The 13,316-nt window shown below is 52.2% G+C and overlaps 4 protein-coding genes across 4 annotated transcripts; 2 read left to right on the top strand and 2 right to left on the bottom strand.

Annotated features, from left to right (window-relative positions):
- Positions 1-76: 76 nt before the first annotated feature.
- On the top strand, positions 77-2,282 carry N7509_011130 (uncharacterized protein; the record flags this gene model as incomplete). Its single annotated transcript, XM_056635767.1, has 5 exons — positions 77-260; positions 282-1,247; positions 1,306-1,328; positions 1,385-1,829; positions 1,894-2,282. 5 exons carry the CDS (start codon positions 77-79, stop codon positions 2,280-2,282), a joined length of 2,007 nt encoding a protein of 668 aa, XP_056486387.1.
- A 399-nt stretch (positions 2,283-2,681) lies between these two features.
- N7509_011129 (DUF3431 domain-containing protein) lies at positions 2,682-3,740 on the bottom strand (the record flags this gene model as incomplete). The annotated part of the gene is made up of 3 exons (XM_056635766.1): positions 2,682-2,730; positions 2,801-3,421; positions 3,493-3,740. The coding sequence occupies 3 exons, from the start codon at positions 3,738-3,740 to the stop codon at positions 2,682-2,684; spliced, it is 918 nt and encodes a 305-aa protein (XP_056486386.1).
- A 2,089-nt stretch (positions 3,741-5,829) lies between these two features.
- N7509_011128 (U2-type spliceosomal complex subunit CWC24) lies at positions 5,830-6,984 on the bottom strand (the record flags this gene model as incomplete). The annotated part of the gene is made up of 3 exons (XM_056635765.1): positions 5,830-6,274; positions 6,336-6,356; positions 6,443-6,984. 3 exons carry the CDS (start codon positions 6,982-6,984, stop codon positions 5,830-5,832), a joined length of 1,008 nt encoding a protein of 335 aa, XP_056486385.1.
- A 1,074-nt stretch (positions 6,985-8,058) lies between these two features.
- N7509_011127 (putative nuclear migration protein (ApsA)) lies at positions 8,059-13,199 on the top strand (the record flags this gene model as incomplete). The annotated part of the gene is given in 3 exon segments (XM_056635764.1): positions 8,059-8,511; positions 8,573-9,962; positions 9,982-13,199. 3 exon segments carry the CDS (start codon positions 8,059-8,061, stop codon positions 13,197-13,199), a joined length of 5,061 nt encoding a protein of 1,686 aa, XP_056486384.1.
- Between the last annotated feature and the right edge of the window lie 117 nt (positions 13,200-13,316).

Below are 13,316 nucleotides of genomic sequence, written 5' to 3'. Positions count from 1 at the left end.
ATCCGCATAACTTTCTACTGAAAATGATTGACAGTTTCCAGTTCGCCGCCTAGCTACACCCTACCCTCTGAATACGATGCCTGTCTTTACAGAATATTCCTCTTCAGCTCGAGACCTTAGGATCTTACCCTCTTTTGCTCCGCCGATACCGAGGCTTTCTCTCCCTTTTTCTTCCAAGGAAAATAATGGAGAAAAATATGAAGTGATTATTGTTGGAGTATGTAGCTCCGTCCCAGGCCAGTCAAACAGTGTTAAACGAAGTATTCCCTTTTATTAGGCAGGACCCGCAGGTTTAATGCTCGACCTACTTCTCGCCCGCTATGGCCTCAGCGATGAGTCTCTTCTCTGTATCGACGCAAAGCCAAGTACATTGAAATCGGGCCAAGCAGATGGTATCCAACCCAGGACGCTCGAAGTCTTCAAAACGTTGGGTATCTCCGATGAGATCGAAAATGAGGCTTGTCATATGTGGCAGTTCGCATTTTGGAATCCATCTCCCGACAAGAAAAAAATCATTGAGCGCACGGCTGTCATGCCGGAGGTAATTCCTCCTGCACGCTTCAAATACGAAGCCACCATTCATCAGGGGCGCATCGAAAGAATCATGGAAACGGATCTCCTGCGATATTCGAAGAGAGGTGTTCTCCGTAACACGCGGCTGGTCGATGTGAAGATTGATGAGAATGGTGATTCCGACTTCCCAGTTGTTGTAACCATGAATACAAATGGCACTGAGAGAGCTGTGCGGACTAAATATCTAGTGGGTGCAGATGGTGCTCACTCGGTTGTTCGTCAATCATTGGGGTTAAAGCTGGAAGGAGAGTCTCTTGACCATATATGGGGCGTTGTCGATCTAGTTGCTGACACCGACTTCCCCGACATTCGCCGCCGGTGTGGTATCCATTCTCCTGCGGGCTCGGTGATGGTCATTCCGCGAGAGAGGATTTCTACGGGTGAATATCTTACTCGGCTATATGTCCATGTCCCAGATATAGTGTCTCCAGAGGATGATCAGCTGCCAGCCGGGGAAACTGGCTCCAAGGCAGACGATGCACGGCAGCGAAGAAGCAAAATCACTTTGGAGGGTATTCTGAAGCAAGCTGCGGATGCCATGCAGCCTTATTATATCCGGCCCAAGGATGGGGTCATCGATTGGTGGGCTGCTTATCAGATTGGCCAGCGAGTCTTGCCTGAGTTTATTGTCAAAGATTCGAAAAATGCCGCACGTGTGTTTATTGTTGGTGACGGTACGTTTGATTCGTCGTAATAACTCTATGAAGAATTCAAATTGACTTTACATCACAGCTTGTCACACTCACAGCCCTAAGGTATCTATCAAACCCAATGAAGCCACCCAACCCGATCTCGCTAATCAACTTTATAGGCTGGCCAAGGAATGAATGTCTCGATGATGGATTCATACAATCTTGCCTGGAAACTCATCTATCAAATCAACGGACTTGCACCATCATCAACCCCCGATAACCCAACACCATTGCTAAACACATATCAAACAGAACGACATGAAACAGCCCAACAACTCATTGACTTTGACCGAAAATTCTCTACAATGTTCTCCGGGCAGATGGGCGCAACAGAAGGTCTCACACAGGAAGAATTCCAGCAGGCCTTCAAATTGAACAACGGCTTCACCAGTGGCTGTGGCGTCGAGTATCCAGAGAACATACTCGTTGTTCGGGACGTGAATCCCTCGTCAAGTCCCGTCCAGGGCACGGACTATCTTTCGGGAATCCTTCGGCCAGGACGACGCCTACTCAACGTCAAACTGCTACGTCATGCGGATGGAGGCCAGCGGGATCTGCACGATGGTAAGATCGAAGTCGTTTTCCGGGTTGATTCGATTTCGGGCGGTTCAGATAACAAATGATACAGACACGCCCTCTACGGCACGCTTCCGAATTCTATGCCTTGCTTCGCAAGACTTGCTTGATCGGGATAGTGTCTCGGCAAAGGCTCTCGAAAGGACGGCTATGCTAGTCACCAAATTCCCCGCATCCACCATCGAACAAATTGTGCTACATCCCCGACTCCATCGATCCTTTGAGTGGGGTGACATTCCTGCTTGTGTGAAGCAGACTTCTGAAATGCGCTTCTATGATGGCTCGGCGCTGGGCGACGCGTATAGCATCTATGGCGTCGACCCCGCGCATGGCGCACTAGCCGTGATCAGACCGGATGGGTATGTGGGGGTCGTTGCGCAACTCGATGATGTAAGGCAGGTGGAGGATTATCTCCAGGCGTGTATTAGAACAGTTTCCTAGCTGTAGTCATGAGCTCAAGGCTTGGGTTGTTGTAAATTTTGCTGTTAAATTGGTCTGTCTTCGAACCGAACTGCGTGTGCAGTGTATTCTATGTAAATTTGACCAGAAATATGTGTATGTACCGTTCAATAATCGTACAAATATACACCAAACGAATGTGGGAGATTCCTTCTCCTGGCGCTTGAACGCAATGGAATAAAAATATCCATAATAAACCGTATAAACTCCGTAATCCTTCTAACGAGGATATGTCTGAGACGAATGACGAATAAGCCTCGGGTCATGGGTATCGAAAATATCGACAGATGTATAGTCGCGGTGAAATCCAAAGCACGAAGACGAGAAAGAAGTTTAGCCGAGACACTGGCAGGAAAAGAGGCTAAGGCGACAGTTTTTGGCTCAACATTTGCCATAAACCTGGCAGTAGCAAAGTTGCTCATCGGGACAACTAAAGGGAAGAAAAAAAGGTCGTTAGCCCTTGCTATATCCAGAAACCCCAAATGAAAGAAATCACTTACTAGACTGAGTTCATTCCAAATATGACGTGCCACATGAACTCCATCACTCGCCCGGAAGAAGCATCATTCAACTCAGTTTCAATAATCCACTGTCGGAATTTGATATAATCCTCCCGCGGCCGCGCATGCACCTGGTTTCGCGAAACCGCAAATTGCGCGCAACACGCGGCGCCGATCTGGGTGGGTTTTCGCATGTATTTCCCGCCATACGATTCGGTCTCATACGGAGAGGACATGTTTAGCGGCGGAGTACTCGTGCCCTCGAAGATATCCCACCAGACCCGGTCGGTGACATGTTGATTGAAGCGATGGCCTTCCTTGCAGCCTGGATTCCAATTACAGCGAAGGTTGACATATCCATTCCGTTGGACAAAGTCCGTCTGCAGACTTCGCATCGCCAGGACATTATCGTGGAGGGGGGCGTCGACGTGCCATGCCATTAGGAATCCGGAGCGGTGGGCGTGGAGGAAGGCGATTGTGGAGGGAAGTGTGTCGTAGTGATCAATGACATAGGTCAGGTAGGCCATGGCCTCGTGGCCTTTATTGAAAGGGGTCGTAAGGATTTCGTTACTGGATCGCATGTCTTGGGTAGGGTTGACTATGTAAAGGGCCCGTTGCCAGCTATCGCAGAAGACACATTAGTATTGATGCGATTTGCGCGGAATATAGAGAAAGAGCGCGGTGGTACACACTCTGGGAGCTCCTCCTGAACCCAATCTGTATGTTCTTCAGCTAGCTTGGCCATCACAATGACCTTGTCTCCCGGGTTGCCTTGAATCGGCACTGGTGTTTCAATGACATCGTTTCGGTTCAACCACTCCACCAAATATGCGCCAGCGCGATACTGGTTATAAATATCTTGAAGATGTGCTTCCAAAAGATACAGCGAGAACATCAACATAACCGAGATACATATCGCGAATCGTAGGCCACCCTTCATGGTGACCACGAAGAGGGTATTCGAGCCCTTTCCCACAGCTTCAAACCGAATTCCGTATACAAGTATAGAGATCACCTTAACCGAGACAAATTATCCATTGATTATCGAATGGAGCCAGGTGCAGGGGGGTGTTGGAAAGCAAGATTATGATTGGTGTGGGAATGAACTGATGAAGAGGAGACTGCGAAAACGCAGGCAGAGGACGACAGAGTAGAGCCAAGAGAGCCAGGGATTGATCGTCACAGATTCCGCACAGAATAAACGGACAAACAACTCGTGTTAGAAGAAGGAAAGGGATTGAATGGAGAGGATTATAGGAGAGGGAAAAGTGAAATTGGAATATCGTCCCGTGCGATCTGGGAGCCTAAACTGTAAAAAAGCAAGACAGGAAGGGGGCGAGCCCCATAAACTCCCGGGGGCCCTTCGCCATCCTGGAGTCTAAACCACGTTTAACTTAAAGTCCCGATCACAACACACGTCATTGGCCCAAGAGAGGCGGTTCAGGGGAGCTGGGAGGGGCTAGGGATTGCAGTCAGGCCGGGGGGAAGTGTTGAGCGTTTGCTCTGGCCCTTAGCAGAAAGCTTGGCCTTGGTCGCGTAGCGCCGCCCCTCTTGAATTGGCGGCGGGTCCATCAAGTTGATTGGAACAATTGAACTTAAGAATGGGGAATAAATGCGCAGCTACCGCTGGTTGCGCAAGGTTTATAGCCAATCTGCAGGCGGGTGGCAGCTTGGGCCCCCGTCTAAATGGTATCAAAGGGTCGCGCTTCCCATGCGCCCTGTGAGAAGTTCCATGGTTTGCACGTGGCGAGCAGAAGATTCTTGGGAACAATTTAGGAGGGAATAAAGGGCCAAGGCTGGGAAAAAAAGTACTGCCGTGCAGAGAAGGTCGTCGCAAAAGGAGGGTACGTACCTCCCCACCGCGCTATTGGTTATGGAGGCATGCCGTGTGGGGCGTTCGGGTAGCCCCCTAAGACTCCATGGATGGTTATCTGGACATTGGTCAAGTTGCTGTTGCCTACTCCGTACGAGAGTCGTAGATACACTACCTTTGACGGAGAGATTGTATCGAGCCCCTGAGAGCTAGAAAACCAGGGCCGCATGCGCATACTGTACTCTGCATGATAGGGAATCCCCAGCGAGACCTCAAGGACGCTGGTTTATTTGGGTTCTGACACATGGACGGCACAGTGTGGCGATGACAGAATGGGCCCACCACACCAAATGGGCCAATGCTCGATCAGCATTGTAAGAAATGGCACGGCCGCTTTTGGCTTTTCGGTGTTGCTCCGCTAATATGAGGAAACTGGAGAAACAAGCGAGCGACGAGGGGTCCCTTTTCCGTGGGTGCATGAGAACACTGCCCCAGAGAATGGGGAAGGGGCCAGGACTGGAGAACCGGATTTCTGTAACGATGATCAGGAGCATTGCGTAAGTTGCTCGACACCCTTGCTGTATGCGGCATTTTGCTTGGCCGACAGCGGGTTCTAGTGATTCCTGCGTCGATAACTGTAAAGTTATGTATCTTTGCGCTGCCACCAGGAGATGGGATGCGTATCGGAGCACAGACCGGCCAAGGACGCCCCATTGGTGGCGGGGCACGTCTAAATCCCGTCGGTTGAAATTACCGCGTGGCTAATTTGGAAAAAGGGTCTCGATTTCAAGTGTACTCCGTAACGAAGCATGAATTGATGTCTCACTAGGGCACTAGTGTCGGTTGGGGAGAAGATCAACTTCCAAGATTGGAGGTTGGAGGTTGGAGGTTGGAGGTTGGAAGTTGGCCAGTTTGGGGTTGCGGGGAAGAATTACTCCAGTGACCTGCCCGTGGAGTAGTAGGTACTACATATGTACAGTATTAGGAGGACTATTAGAGAGAGAAGATTCCAATTAGAAAAATAACTGAGCCCTCGAATATATCTACTAGATATATCAAAAGGCAACTTCTATTTATTCGATCTCTCCCAAGGTCAAAGGGGAACCCTGTTTCCAAGTTTTGATCCATACACAACATGCTATGTATATTCCCAAATCTCTCGGCATTATATTGATTATATACAGTCCAGCTGCAGTCTCTTAAATGCAATTATATTTCAATCGTCCCCCTCTTCCTCATCGCTAACCTCCTCTCCCTCGGCAATTGCCTTTTCGCGTGCCTTGCGCGCCCGTTCGCGTTTCTTATCCAGGAGCGCATTAAGCTTCTTCGCAACGTTGAAAACCCCTCCAGTACCCGCTCCGCATGCTGCACAGTTTGGATTTTTGCGATATCGCTGCAAAGCGCAAGATTCGCAGAAATAGTGACCGCATTTCGTGATGATGGGGTTTGTGTAGGGCTTTTTGCAGATGATGCAGGCAAATGGAATGCTTTCAAGGAATTCGTCATCGTCGTCGTCTTCATCGTCTTCAGCTGTTTTCCCGGCACCTTTTCTTTGCGACACCACCCTTCCGTTTAACTTTTTCCCATTGGTCCCGACTTCCCAATCGCGATCCAGCTCCCAACCTTGTTTGTAATCTTCGCGCGCATGGAGGAATTTGCAACTAGAACCGAGTGTTAGTATTTCTAGATCATATTCCGGGTATATCAGTTGAGGCGACTTACGAATCTCCGAAACCACAGAATCTGAACAAGATTAAAGAAAGAGCAGTTAGTGTATGTTCGTCAAAAGGAAGCGGTTCTGCCCAAGGCAGTATTGGAGGAAGACCTACCCAGTCTGCTTGTAGTCCTTGCACACATCCGGGGCAAAATCCATCACGGTTACTGTTCGCACGTTTGTAGATGCCTTGATCGGACCGAACTTCTTGTTTGGCGCATCCGGGTTCTTTTGGATGAAGGATTGGTAGTTGGCCGATCCCTTGTAGGTTCCATCTGGAGGCGCATCATCGCCGGCGTCTGGATTTCCCGGGCGAGCTCTGGTAGACCCGAGGAGGTTCTTTGCGCTGAGATCCTCATCGTACCAGTTGGAGGACTTGGTCGCATCGTTACTGGAGGTCAAGGGAACCGGAGCGACGCTGGCTGGTTGTTCGGCATCCTTGTCTTTTCTAACATTGGCAGCGGAGGAAGCGGTCACGGCGACATTCTTACGGCGTCTCTTGATGCGACGGCCTTCTTCGTCATCGGAGGAGGTAAAGCCAGAGTCTGAATCGGAGGCGGGCGGCGGAGTGGCGGGCTTCTTGCGCATATTGGCCTTGGGTTTGGAGCGCTTCTTGAAGCCGAACTGGGGAACGGGGTCGGCAGGTTCGTCGGCCATGTTGACGGCTATGGAGGTGAGAGTCTCGTAAAAGAGAAAAGAGAAACTTGGACTGATAAAGTGCCTCGACGACCTTATGATATCAAATCAATGCTAGGTATCTCCGACGGAAGAGTCTCGAATGGTTGAGTCAGCAATGCAAACAGGGCAAACACGGAACGCGTACAAAAGAAAACAACAACACAAACACTCGGCACATCCAATGGGATCGAGGGATACTCACGAACATACCGTAGTACACTACTGATTAGAATTTGGGCAAGGTGGAGGATTGATGTAAACATACACAGATAAACATAATATTTATATTTATATCTATCTATTTTATTTATTTCTATATACCCCTATGTAACAATCACAGCCATTCAACACCATCGGTTACTAGTCGCTGCACCCTCGCCTGCGGCCAGCAGACAGCCGCTGCAGTACCTTTTGGGCCAGAATCTCCTCTTCTCTTCCCTTTTGCTTCTCCCCGCCCAAGTCGCCCACCACCAACCTCCGACTCCCTCGACACTCCCTTTCGCCTTTCCTTTCCTTTTCATTTAGTACTACTGCCTTTCATTGTTTTTCCTATTCCATTCCCTTTCTCTCCTCACTCGACGACCCGATCGAGATCCCGCGGGCGATCTCTCCTGCAGATCGCGCAGTGTTGTGCTTGACTGCATCGCACATCTACGCGCCTGGAACTTGAACCTGAACCTCAACCGATTCCGCCCGGGGTTCCTCACGGTTCCGTCAAGTGTTGGTGATTTCGATCTTCCAATTTCACCTGTCACAACCTCTCGTTTCTCTCATTTCCTTTTCTCCCCGTTGCACCCGCATCTTCGCACGTGGTGCCACTTGACGATCCGCGGTCGCTGGTCGGCTCGATTATCTTGACTTGGTGAGAGGCCCTCTCTCTGCGACACGATCTCGAAGCGCGCGATTTCGAACGATGCTCGCGTGAAGCATACTACACCTCCCCCACCACGAAAACCCGCGCCACCCTCCGTACGTCTCTCCTGGTGAACGACATCTCCTCGTACAGCAGGGGATTCGGCCGCCGCGTGAGGCACGGTACCGCTACCTCAGATTATGACCACTTCCAACCCTGGAGCGAACAGCTCCCTTGCCTCCATGATGGAGGATCCGTTCGTTTCGAATGCGGGACAACATGCCGCCCCTCGTGATTCCCATCGGTACTCGTCTTTCGATACACAGCTCTTCAGCCTCAATGCCTCCTCTCCCGCCCAGGCCAAGCGAGCCCTTGAAGCTCATCTCGCGGAAACCGAACGTCGACTTGAAGAAGCATCCAAATTAGGCACGGCCCTCATCGACCAACAGCGAGAACTATCAGAGCAGCTGAAAGAGGTCGAACAACAGCAGGATGAGGGCGAAATGGGCCCGGAGCTGCGAAAGAGACTTGCTGACCTGGAGCATGAGTATAATGAGATCGGCCGGGAATCGGCGCGCGCATTTCTAGGCCCGAAACGACTGGCTGGAGGCTCCGAGGATGCCCATTCGGGTACCCCGTCGTTTGACCAAAAGGTCAGTAGCTGATGACCGCAACATGCTCACCATGGCCGCCCAATCTAACACTCCTTTATAGTCACCTATCAGCCCCGCTCTTTTCGCCGGACAGGCAACAAACTCTCCCAGCAAAGTCAGTGTTCCATCTCGCAAGCAACGCAACCAGCCGTCAAACCGTGTCCACGATATCGAATTCGCGACCGAGATATCCACCTCTTTACTCGCCCAGGTTCGTCAGTTACAGGCGCTTTTGGCCGAGCGTGAGGAATCCCTCAAGTCTGTCAACCTCGAGAAGTCACGTTTGGAGCTTGAAGCAGAAGGCTATGCCCAACGCATACGGGCCCTCGACGACAGCGAGCAGCGCTACAAAGATGAAAACTGGGCCCTGGAGACTCAAACTCATGAACTGATGGCGGCTGTTCGAGATGCAACAGAGCGTGAGCAAAAGCTTAATAGCAGTCTTGACACCTCAAGCGCAGAAAAGAATGCCGTTGAACGTGAATTGGAGGAGCTCCGACAGACCAATGCGAAGCTGTTAGAGGACCAGGCAATTACTCAGAAGGCGAATGATACCGAAGTTCACCTCCTGCGTCGGAATCTGAATGCTGGTGATCTGGAGAAATCGGCCCTTCAGAAGAAGCTGGAAGAACTCACCTCGCAGAACCAAGAGTTGGCCAAGGCAGTTGCAATGCGTATTCGTCAACATGAATCACAGGGTGGTCGAGACTTGCCGGATGACTTGAATGGTGACGAGCCCGAACAAACCACCCCAGACAATTCTCCCCCTCCGTCGCCAAACAAGTTTACACCTCGACACGGTCACTTGGAATCCGAAACACTCAAGAGCTCCCTCGGACACGCTCATCGGATGATTCAGAATCTTAAGAGCACCATTCACCGAGAGAAGACCGAGAAGATTGAGCTCAAGCGCATGCTGCAAGATGCCCGAGATGAGGTTGAGCAGCGCCGCCGTGAAAGCGCCGCGCCTAATGGAACCAAGAAACCATTGAAGAAGAAGGATGACTCTTTCCGGAAACCTGCACGACCCGACCTTTTAGGCGCAGGTCGCAAGGAAACGTCCATGGTTGAACTTCACGACACTGACTGGGAAGATAACGCCGGCCAGATCAGTCCATCTCGCCCAGTGGCAATGAATATCGCTTCTAGAAGCCGTTCTGGCGCGCATTCTCCCGACGAACCCAGTGATGTCTATCAAACTGCTACTGAAGCTGAAGATGGGTTTGAGACCGCAAATGAGCGTGCGACCGCAACCGAGAGCGAGGCCTTCCAAACCGGTGTGGAAAGCATGGCAGACGATAGTAGCGACTCTGCGGACCTCACCGAAACCGAGAACAATGTGCAAACTACTCCTCGTAACCGCGTTGCCTCGTCTTTGGTGATGGCTAAAGCCCGTGATCGAAGCTCCTACCACAGCTCGGCCTCTACATCAGATGACGATGAGACCGACAGTGGATTCCCTTCCCCCAGCCAAACGCATATCTCTCGGCCGCGTGTTAGGCTCTAAGCGAAGTGTGCTTAGACGGATTCGCCCATCTGGGGAGGCTCCTATGGCTTCCAGCAGCCGCCCATCCAGTGCTCGCAACTCTCCTGCGCCCAGCTTTGAACAACAACCAATGGCTGGAGAGGGCCAGAGCCTGTTTGCAGAGCTGGCAGAGCTTGAAGGTGGTGAGGAGGAGGAGGACGAAGGAGCTGTATCGCAGGCCTCGACACCACGCATGCAAGCTGCAACCCCTGGCTCCCGCAGACCTTCTGAAATCACTCTTAACGATCTTCCCAAACCTATCATGGTAGACAGCGGTATGATGACTGAGCCCTGGGAGCCGCAAACCCCCAAGGCTGCCCATGTCCCTGTTCCTGTCCCTGTCGTCGGAGAGGTCACTCCGACGGGTTCTCCGGCTACTCCGCAGAGAAATCAGACCTTGGATCGTGAAATCGAATCTGAAGCGGAGGAGACCCCTAAGCTGGTCAGCTCAGGCACCCAGTGGACACCGCTGAAAGGACCTATTGTCGATAACGACCACCTTTCTAATGTTCCAACCCCACCAAAGATGGCCTGGGATGAGAGTTCTGAGTCTCAGCGAGTGGAGGCTGGCACCCAGGCCGAACTGCCAGAGCTCAATGTCGCAGCTATCTCTTCACAGGAGACGGTGCCTGCTTTCCCCAGCTGGCCCAAGTTGGAAGTTACCTATCTTCATGGAGACGAGACTGTGCCCGTGAAACATGAGATACCCGAGCCCGAGATTCCGGAATTCAATGTATCCTCGATCTCATCCCAAACCACCAAGCCTGTCCTAGCTACCGTGCCTGAGCCCGAGCCAATGATTGTGGAACCAGTGAAAGAGTTGCCCGAGATCTCTTTGTCCTCTCTCTTCACCAACTCCACCGAGCCTATTCAGGCACGCCTTCCTAAGCCAGAGCCAGTGTTGGAAGTTCCTGAGGTTGTTCTACCTGAGTTTGGACTTGCCACTCTCTCCACTCAGCACACTAAACCCGTGGAGCCTCAACACCCCGAGCCAGCTCCCGTGCCAGAACCCACCATCATTCCTGCTCCCATGCCTGAGCCAGTCATTCCAGATTTGAATATCTCTATGCTGGATGCCACCTCTACGGAGCCGATCGCGCCGAGGTTGATCGAGATTCCTGCCCCAGAGCCCGTTCCCGAGCCAGTCATCCCAGACTTTAGCATCTCTATGCTGAATTCCGCCTCTACGGAGCCGATTGCGCCGAGGTTGATCGAGGTTCCTGTCCCAGAGCCCGTTCCCGAGCCAGTCATCCCAGAATTAAGCATCTCTTGGCTCAACCCTGCCTCGACGGAACCAGTTGTGCCAACGCCAATTACGATTCCCGCACCCCCAACTCCATCGGTGTCTACCTTAAGCTCAGTCGAAACCCAGCCAGTCAAGTCCGTACCACCAATCGCTCCTCTGATGGCAGAATTGGGTATCCAGACAGAACCCATGGAGGAGCCAAAGGCAGCGGCGATTGCTCTGCCTGTTCCTATGGCTACTAATGAAGATGATACTGAGTCTACCCGCGAACGTGATAGCACCAGGGCAAAGGATCGACCCACAAGCATCGGCCTGGCTTTGAGCGACGTTTCTGGCAATGCCTTGCCCCAGTCCGCGACAGAAACACCGGGCTCTGTGAGCATGGATCAAGGCTCGCAGACCATCCTGTCTTCGCAGCAGATTGATCAGATCCTCATTGAACGAGAGGCCGCGCGTCCAATTTCCTCCGCCGACAGCAAGTCAAGAAACATGGCTGTTGTGGGGGCAGCTGCTGCTGCAGCAGCAGCGGCTACTACTGCTACTGCTACTGCTACTGCAGCATCGCCTTTCGCCACTCCTAAGCTCCGACCTCGCCCTCAGGGACAGTCATCAGCTAGATCTTTGACCCCCGGGCAACAACGACCTGACAGCGCTACTAGCCAAGCATCGAATCTTAGCGCTCACCCGCCGTTGCCTGCCGACCACCGCGAGGCCATCTTGGCTGCCGAGAAGAAGTCAATCGACATGCCCCCTCCCCCATCGCCAGGCACGATGGGCCCTCCCTTGGCGCCGGCTTCCGCCTACCGAATGAATGTGCAAGGTCCCCGGACCCCAGGAGACCAAGTGCCCCGGCCAGGCTCAACGAGGACTGTTTCTACCCAAGCGCGGGTGAGGAGAAGCAGCCAAAGCCAACTATCAAGGAGGTCTTCCGTTTCCTCGTTTGCATCGGAGCTGGAGGAGCGGTTTAACATGACCAACCCTCACGCTGGTCCTATGCCCCATGGATACGGTCCCAACACAGATCCCCGCATGATCCAAGCAATCACACAGACCATGATTGGTGAATTTTTGTGGAAGTACACTCGGAAGACCGGATCAGGAAACATGTCGTCAACCCGTCATCGACGCTACTTCTGGGTTCACCCTTATACGCGTACTTTGTACTGGAGTGAGCAGGATCCTCAAACAGCTGGAAAGAGCGAACTTCGAACAAAGAGCGTTCCTATTGAGGCTGTGAAGGTTCTCGCGGACGACAACCCATATCCTCCTGGCCTACACTGTAGAAGCTTGGAGGTTGTCAGTCCCGGCCGTCGTGTGCGATTCACTGCCACCACGAGCCAAAGACACGAGACTTGGTTCAATGCACTGTCGTATCTCCTTTTGCGAGAGTCGAACGATAACTGTAACGACAGTGAGAACAATGTGACTTTGGATGATATTGATGAATTCAACCCCGGTTTCCGCTCGGCTTCTCGCCAGACAGGTCGGATGTCTCTTGCGTCCCATAACAGCCGTCGCCCAGCACCGAAACAGCGGGCAGCCTCCGCGATGTCCATGCGGTCCACTGGAACCCATGGACGCGCGTCTCCCGCATTCAGTTCCCCGGGCGTCAATTCCTCGTTACAGGTGCCCGAGGAAGGACAACAACGATCCTCGTCTCGCCTCAGCACAATCCTTACTGGCTCGATTCGAGGCTCGATTGCTAGCTTGAAGGGACGCCATGGCCAAGCCGATAGTGTTCATAATGGAAGTCTTCGCGGCCAGGACAGTGTGGAAAACTTTGGCCACGAGGCTGAAGATGATGAGAGACTCGAGAATGTCCGCGCGTGCTGCGATGGCAAACACGACGTTGGCTCCCTCTCTCGCACCAGTCGATTCAGTCCAAGGGTCGATCGCCAACACTCCCACCACCACTGAAACTGAAACAAAAACATTGCATCAAAATTGACTTGGCTCAGTTTGTGGGCTGGTCCTCAAACCACGATGACGGCTTGCGTCGGTCATATAATTGCCATGGGTCTCTCTCTCCCTCTC

This window comes from Penicillium cosmopolitanum, assembly GCF_028827165.1.
Source record: "Penicillium cosmopolitanum strain IBT 29677 chromosome Unknown utg000009l:1.0-9042332.0:1.0-9050551.0, whole genome shotgun sequence".
Taxonomy (NCBI): Eukaryota; Fungi; Ascomycota; class Eurotiomycetes; order Eurotiales; family Aspergillaceae; genus Penicillium; species Penicillium cosmopolitanum.
The sequence above is the reverse complement of the archived record's forward strand: the minus strand, read 5'-3'. Positions and strand labels throughout refer to the sequence as shown.